This window comes from Sinocyclocheilus rhinocerous, unplaced genomic scaffold, assembly GCF_001515625.1.
Source record: "Sinocyclocheilus rhinocerous isolate Xijiao unplaced genomic scaffold, SAMN03320098_v1.1 scaffold3187, whole genome shotgun sequence".
NCBI lineage: Eukaryota > Metazoa > Chordata > Actinopteri > Cypriniformes > Cyprinidae > Sinocyclocheilus > Sinocyclocheilus rhinocerous.
Genome location: NW_015643040.1, coordinates 115,601 through 124,195, shown reverse-complemented (window position 1 = coordinate 124,195; position 8,595 = coordinate 115,601). Strand labels below are relative to the sequence as shown.

At 40.1% G+C, this 8,595-nt stretch overlaps 1 protein-coding gene across 2 annotated transcripts in view; it reads left to right on the top strand.

The window, feature by feature from the left end:
* The first annotated feature begins 801 nt into the window (after positions 1 to 801).
* Positions 802 to 8,595, top strand: part of LOC107756954 (TSC22 domain family protein 4-like) — a 9,430-nt gene continuing 1,636 nt past the window's right edge. The window contains exons 1-4 of one of the 2 annotated variants that reach the window (XM_016574283.1): positions 802 to 995; positions 1,086 to 1,304; positions 2,507 to 3,850; positions 5,421 to 5,581. In XM_016574283.1, the coding sequence (XP_016429769.1) occupies positions 3,146 to 3,850; positions 5,421 to 5,581 (866 nt within the window). In that variant the 5' untranslated portion in view covers positions 802 to 995; positions 1,086 to 1,304; positions 2,507 to 3,145. Of the gene's footprint in view, positions 1,305 to 2,506; positions 3,851 to 5,420; positions 5,582 to 8,595 lie in introns of both variants that reach the window. The other variant, XM_016574282.1, reaches the window with a different exon arrangement.

The following is an 8,595-nucleotide window of genomic DNA, read 5'->3' as shown; positions in this document are numbered from 1 at the left end:
AGTGTGTGTGTGTGTTGCATATAATATTCTAGAATGACTTGTATTAACTGCCATACATGCTATATACCGGTAGTTAAACATTGAGGTAAAGTGCCTTTATTCATTTATGTAACACACATAAGGTACCTACATATTAAAACACTTATTAAAATGTTTTTAAGCATCTTTTAAGTAGAACATCTAGTTCCGTCATAACAATTTGGTTATGCAAATAAAATAGCAATGCATTATGGGAGCTGCACGGTCATATCCATAACTCTTCCTTATTTTGTTACTGTACTTGAACACTTTATTGACGGGTTGAAAGATGTGCATTTATAATGTTTATTGTAGATCTACATCAGTGGGTTACTTTGGTCTTTAATCAGGAATTGTGAATTGATTTGGAAAAATGAAAACAAATAAATTTGTGCTTTTTCACAATTGTATGTGTTTACTTATGTTTACATATGCAAATAACTACACTGCTTAGTAATAAGTATTCTATATGTGTCCCTGGAGCACAAAAGCAGTGTTAAGTCGCTGGGATGATGCATAAATCTCACTTATCGACACTTGTGACTGGTTTTGTGCTCCAGGGTCACAAATAATGAAAATGCGCTTATTTGAAATAGTCGCTAGGTGGCAGTGTCTAATCTCTTAATTTACACGTAAAGTTTCAGCGCGCCTGTCAAAATTTCAAATCGCACTAAAGCGAAGGATGGGCTCATGAATATTAATCGGGTCAGCCCGTCACTGATTGGTCGCGCGGCCTCATTAATATTCATGACCCCCTCGCCATAGTAGGACGCGGAGGCGTAACTTCCGGGTGATGGAAAGTTGTCAACAGTTTCGCAGGAGGAGAATTAATCTGTAAATCTGAGTTCGTTAGTGTCGCTTTAAAGAAAGTCCAGTCCGAGACTGCGCAAGAGGAGCGAAGCCGCGGCGTTTCTGCGGATTTGTAGATTATCGGGTGGATCTGATGCGAATTTATGGAGTATAAACAAACTTCTCGGGTGTGGATGATCAATGTCAATCAGTCTCCTGGAATCTAACGGGGTTTTAATGTTTGTTTTTATTTTAACGGAATATTCTCTCTCCTCCAGGGGTTTTAGCAGCACGTGAACTGAGTCTTTAGTGCGTTAAAGTTCACAAAATCTGCGACTGTGTGCAATTTGACTCTTTAAAGGGATTGCAGACTCATTTTTAAGGGGCTAATTCACGTTTCTGGGGGGGGCTCAGGTTCAATCTGCGCGGGGTTCCCTGGTTGTGTTGGTTCTTTGCGATTGAACTGCTCTGATTCCCGTCATCTGGGTTAGTTTGCTGTAAGTAAATGTCAGGTTTCAGTGGTGTTGTGCAATGCTTCTGTATGCGGGGGATTTGCTTAAGCGTTCGGTGACGTCACTCCCGCGCGAATCTGTGAAATCAAATCTTGACTCCGGTTTTAATTCGAATCAGCCCGTGCGTGTCAGAACTGCAATAACCCTAGTTTTATTATATATGCAAGCTTTTGCATCAATATTAAAAACCTGCAATCAAATATGCAACGGAACTGAGAGTTGATTCTAAGTTTTACTTTTGAGCTTTTACACTTAGTTTGAGGTTTAACGCACGATCATTTCTAACTCGAATCAAATATGATGCCAGAGTTAATTAATTAAGCTAATTATTGTTTGTAGCTTTTTTGCACAAAATTGCTGAACCTTTCCACTTGCTCCAGTTTTAATTTGAAGTTAAATGCACAATCTGGTTTTAATTGGAATCAAATTAGCAATACAAGTTTTGCTCTGTACGTGTTTTTAGCTTTTGCACAAAATTGCTGAACTTTTTCACCTGCTATAGTTTTAATTTTTAGGTTAAAAGCATGCTCATTTTTTCATTCAGATCAAATATGCAACCAGAACTGTAACATTTAGAGTTTGAGTCTAAGTTTTGAGCTTTTACACTTAATTTGAGGTTTAAAGCACGATCATTTCTAACTTGAATCAAATATGATGCCAGAACTGTTAGCATTTAAACATTTTACTCTTAAAGTTGCTTAGTGTTTTTAGCTTTTGCACAAAATTGCTAAACCTGTCCACCTGCTGCATTTTTAATTTAAAGTTAAATGCACGACCAACTTTTTGAATTAAACGACAACAACAAAAATTTCTATTCAGGTTTTATTCTAAGTTCATGACTATTTTGAGCTTTTTTCATTTGCTCTAGTTTTAATTTTAAGTTAAATGCATGATCTGGTTTTAATTTGAATCAGATGAGCGATACAAGTTTTGCTCTGTACGTGTTTTTAGATTTTGCACAAACAAAACTTTTTCTCCTGCTTCAGTTTTAATTTGAGATTAAAAGCATGCTCATGTTTATGCAGCGGCCAAAACTGTAACATTTACAGTTTAACTCTATTTAAGTTGTTTGAGTTTCTTTCTCTAGATTTAATTGAAGTTAAATGCATGATTCACTTTTAATTTGAACCAAACGAGCAGTCAGGTCCGTAACTCCAGGCATTGAGATTGAGTCTGATTCTTTGCAGGTTCTGCTCCTAAAGTTGCTGAGTTTCTCGTCACCATACAGATCACCGTCGACGGAAACAGAACTTCTTGTTTTTGTAGTTACCAAACTTGTCCTGCAGACCTAACATGATGTCCTGGCACGTTCAGGCCTTGAGCTGCAGCGAGAAACCATGTAAAACGCCCTAATTATGGTGTTTATTTTCTTACCATCTCTCGGATAGGCTTTTGATCTTGAGAGAATCAGATCTGCGCGTGCATGGCGATCAGGAGCCTCTGTATTGTGTCCTGAGCTGTGAACGGACGTACTGTACGACTGCCAGAGGAAACAGCCATCAGAGCCGAGCCTTGCGCAACCGCTGGGCAGAGAAACTGCTCTTGTTACTGTACTGGCTGCAGTTACACTCAAAAGAAAGAGGACAGAGCCAAATGCAATGGAATAAATTTGTTTAACTTTTACCTGCGACTTTACCTGAGGACGGAGAATATGATTTATCTGATCCAGATTGACCCGAGAGACTGAGCGGAAGAAAACCAGTCTCGCTTTGGAATGGTTAGGACATTGGTTTCTTAGAGATTTTTGCCGTTTTGGTTTCTACTGCAAAATAATGAACAACAAAGATCGAGTTTGGAGCGCTTAACGTCACACCGCTCGGTCCAGAATGAGTGGCGGAAAGAAACGGAGCGGTTTTCAGATCACCAGCGTCACGTCGGACTACAATCAGGGTTCTGGAGAAAGCCATCCGCCGGAGCTCCTCAGCCCTGGAACTCAAAGAGCCACGCCCCCTTCTGCCAGAAACCCCGCCCACGGGAGGAGCCCCAGAAGCCAGACCGCATCGCCCACTCAAATCCTATCCAATGGGCTGTCTCTGCGCCATAACCCCGCCCTCCAGACGCAACAGAGCTCCAGTCAGCCGGCCACACCCATCACGGCTAGGAAGCAGAGTTCGCTAGATGGGGCGTCGCGTTTCCGCGTCGTGCGTTTGGATCAAGGACCGGGCGAGCCGTATAAACGCGGCCGCTGGACATGCATGGATGTGATGGAGAGAGAAGTCGAGGAGCGTGGGCTCCGCCGCGTGATTGACAGCATGAGACACGCCCACTCGCTGGAGTCCTTAGAGACGGTCGGGCTGGGCGGAGCCGAAGGAGCAGTGGGCGGAGCCAGACTTAAACAGTTGGGCGTGCAGGTAGGTCACATGGTACACTCACAGGGCACCACCCACCTGCTGACCCAATGCCGGACAGACTCCGCCCACAGCGGCCCGCCCTCGCCCACACATGACACGCAGCCAATCAGGTCGCAGATCACGCCCCGCATGCGCAGCATACCCGCCCCACTGCGACTCGACATGGACGCCATCGGCAAGGTGAGCAATCGCGCAATCACACGCTCGTCTGATTCATTCGTGTGTTTCTTCAGGGTTTCCTTAAACAGTCTTTAATTTATTTAATTTTATTTGTTTATTTAAATTACGTTTTTCGTTTAATTTGGCGACGGAAAGACCAGAATTGCGATATGGCTCAATGTGACGATTAAACTTCAAAAGGCTATGATTTCATTAAATGAACATGAGCGCTGCTGTTTCGAATGTCTGGCGCTGCTCTGTTTTGTTTACTGCCGTTACCGTGGAAACGGTTATATTTCTGCAAAAGTTCCAAGTTGCCACCTGCTGGCAGTAAATGAATTAGCATTTTGTTTTTGTTCAGACCAATGCAAAAATCGACCCATGTGTTTACCCTGCAAACACGCAGAGCGGTAAATGTGAACTGGTGGATCGATAAGAAGATACTGCATTATAAAAATCTAAACCGTAAAATGTATTTATATGTTATTTAATTCATATAATAATTTATTGATAATAATTGTTTAAATTAATATAATAATCAATACTTCTGACTCATCCATTTTCTTAAAAACAAAAAGATTTATAAAATGATACACTTCACATTTCAGCCTTTAAACCATTTTTGTGAAAACTTGAATCTGAACTGCAGTGTTGGGGAGTAACTAGTTACATGTAACGGAATTACGTAATTTAATTCCAAAATAAATGTAATTGTAAGCAGTTACAGTTACTGAGGAAAAAAATGTGTAATTAAATTACAGTTACTTGTGAAAATTTTAAAGATTATAAAGGGGGTTACATCTGCATATTTACACACACAGACACACACACACACTCACTCACACACACACACACACACAGACACACACACACTCAGACTCACACCCACACACACACACTCACAGACACACCTCTAAAATATGAGACGGCAATGTTTCAGGAGTTTAGGACACAGACTAGGACAATTTATTTGAAACCGTTTTTTTTCCTATTTGGGTTTATGTATATGCTTTATTTTTTAAGATTAACTGTTAGATGCCAATGTTTCCCGTCATAGCTATGCAAAGATTTGATTTCAAAAACAGTATCATAGCTATTAAACCCTTCCTTGTTATGATTTTAAATCGGCATTTAAGGATCTCAAAGTAAAAAGAGCTGCTAAAGTCAGATTTTGTGGTGGCTGTGCTTTAAAATTCAATTATTATAATCTTAATTCAAGTGATGAAGGATTGTGAAAGTATGACAGTAATCAGTGTTGAGTTCTGTAATGGCAAACCTGCCTAATTTAAGTTTCAAAATGATTATCAGTTGAAAGCATTTGTTAGAAAAAGTAATCCGTTACATAAAGTAACTGAAATAGTTACACTACTTGTTACATTTTAAATAGGGTAACTTGTAATCTGTATCCTGTTACATTTCCAAAGTAACCGTCCAAACACTGCTAAACTGTAAATCATGCTTATTAATGTTATTTATGCTCACATGGTATTAATTTTATTTGTGCAGGACTTAAGAAGTCTTAAATTCGAGCTTAAAAATCCCTGCGGAAACCCTGTTTTTACTCAGTCTTGCGTACGTTTTCTCTCCGCAGCTCCGGACCACTCGCTCGCAGCCGGCGTCTCCCGGACCTCACGCGAGTCGGGACAGTCCCTTCTATCCGGCGCTGACGCCCATCCAGACGCCGTCCGCTCTCGCGCTGGCGCAGTCCATGCTCGGCATGAGCCAAGCCTTTGAGTTTGTGGGAGACGACGGGTGAGACCAGACTTTAGGACAACAAGTGATCATGCTTTGTTTCTGTATGTCGTGCCTGACTGTAAACTACACTCAAAGGGGTCATATGCTGTTGCTAAAAAGAGCATTATTTGGTGTATTTGGTGTAATGCAATGTGTTTACATGGTTTAAGGTTCAAAAAACACGTTATTGTCCACATACCGTACATTATTGTTGCTCCTCTCTGCCTAACCTTTCTGAAACGCGTCGATTTTTACAAAGCTCATCGGTCTGAAAATGCACTTACTCGACCGCTGTTGTTTTAATAGAGAAATAGGCTATTGCGATCTGGAATTACTTGGAATTTCACTGTTATAATATTTTTCATTTGTTTCAGCAGTTTTCATAATGTAGACAGAGAGATTGCATAAGTCTTTGGTATTGATCTATATAATAAAAAGCCTATAATTCAGTACAATAAATCAGTACACTAGATGAGGTAAAATACACCACGAGTCCACACTCTATTGATTTGTGCTTACTGGAGAAAGTGCAATGCCTGAAATGCAAAAGTAAATTTCTCAAATGACAACAATCATTACGATTATAAATTTGAGCAAAAATAATTTTTTATCAGTCTAACCATTATACAGCATGACGAAAATGTGACTAAAATGCTCATACATTTCATTGACTTAAACTTGACGAAACAAAAACAGGACAAGGTTGACTAAATACGATACGATAAATATGTGCATTTGAGTAAGACTAGACTAAATTAAAAATGGCTGCTAAAATTAATACTGCTGTACGGCTAAAATTAATAATAATAGTATTGCTAAAATGCCAAGTTTTCATTGGCTAAAGATTAGTCTAAATTAATCTAGATTAGTCTAAATTAGTCTAGACTAAAATACGTTAGATTTTCTTTGACTAAAACTAGACTAAAATGTTGGGACTTTTAGTCGACTAAAACTAAATGGAATCAGGTTGACTAAATATGATAAAAACTAACAAGGACATTTAACATGGGACTAAGACTAAAATTGAAAATAGCTGACAAAATTAACATGATTGGCCGGCTATCCAGTGCGTTGTGATTGGCCGAACACCTCAAGCGTGTGACGGAAATGTTACGCCCCTTACCATATTTGGAAACACGCAGCGTCTCCACGGCAACAATACTACAGCGAGAATAAAAGCTACGCCTTCTTTCTTTGCGTGAACATTTGGGCGGTGTTATGCAAATCTTCCCACATAGTGAGGTAGACATGTGGGGGCGTGTTTTAGGAAGTCTTGGATGAGTCTTAACTTTTATAAAGAATATCTCTTTGGGTTTGAGACTTTGTGACTTTACGGATTTTATCTATGCACGAACAGTAACACTACAAAGATAAAAGAAAACTTGAAATCACGTCATGTGACCCGACCGCTTTAAGGGCCGTTTACAGTAAGAATGATAGCGATAACTGTACGTTTTAACAATCGTCAGGAGAACAGCAGTAAGTCCACAGCACAACTACAACAACAACAACAACACTTTCAGAACTGTTTTTTTTTCCAGCTGATGAACGATAAAAACTTCGGCAACCAATCAGAATTCGTCGGACTTTAAAGAGTTCGTAAATTTAAAGCAGTAGATTACAAAACTGTATAAAGAGAAAGTTATCGTCCTTTGGTGTGGACGCTAATATAGAAATCGTTCTGAATATCATTATAGCTATCGTTCTGGGTCTTAACGAAAACAACACAGAGGAACGATATCGTTGGAGTCACTTTCAGAACGTTTTGCTTATTAGAAAACTGAACAGAACAGGTTTAAACCTGAAACCATTATTTTAAGTTATACCAATATAAAATGCTCTTTAAATAAATGGCACGGTCATTTTACTCTTTCCAGTGTATTGTAGTTTACTTTCAGGGCCTCATTTATATTTATATATTCAGAACGGTTTTTCTAGTTGATGTACGATAAAAAGTTTGACAGCCAATCAGAATCCACCGACTTTAAAGCGCTCTAGCATTTAAAGCGACAGGCGACAAAACTGCAGCACGCTTATAGTAAGCAGAACATTATCGTTCGCTGGTGTGGACACTAATATAGTTTTTGTTACAGTTATCGTACTTGGTGTGAACGGACTTTAACGACAATGACAGAGTAACGATATTGGAATCACTTAGTTAAATTCCCTCCTATCACCATTTCCATTTAAGGGCTCTGTATTTATGAGTTTTGAGAACATGTTTTATATCCAAAGTCATTTAAGCATCGCTTAATGCGTGTCACATTAGATGCTTGACTGATTGCGTTTTGTTTGGTCTTGCTGCGTGGCTGCTGATGTTTGTGGTTCCTGATTTGAGGTTTTTAAAGTGCTGAGCCACCTTTACTTTGGCAGTGTGATGGTGGATAAACCTCTATCTCGCACATAAACCAGTTGTTGCTCTTCTATATTTAGGTGTGAGTTGAGTGCGTTTGTATTTTTAGTGAGTTGAGCGGTTGGAAAGGTGACGCTCTGGGTTTCTCGAGGCCCTGATGAGTGTTTTCACGCCGTAGTGCTTACTGTCACAGACCCAGAGGAAATACCTCAGTCACACACACACACAGACACACACACACACACACACACACCAGCGCTTGTGCGTCTCGAAACACACTCACACGAGCGCATGAGTTATTCCTGCATTGTTCACGCACGTGAAGCGTGTGTTTGTTGGGTGAACGGCTGGAGTGTGTTTTCTGTGAAGCATGTTTCTGGCCTTCGTGTTTATTTTCCCCGTCATTCTGTCGCTCTCTCTGAGTTTAAGGCTGCATTAGTGCAGGAATAGAGGCAGCATTCATGAAGGAGGGGAGTTGGAAAGAAAGCAGAACGGCAGAGAAAAACTGAGCTGTGGAGAAGTGCGTGTGTGTGTGATTCTTATCATCAAGTGTGTTTCAAACTCGTATCACACTGATGTGGTGTCATGGATCACAGATCAGATAGCTGATCACACACACACAAACACACTCTCTCTCTCTCTCTCACACACACACACACTCTCTCTCTCTCTCTCTCTC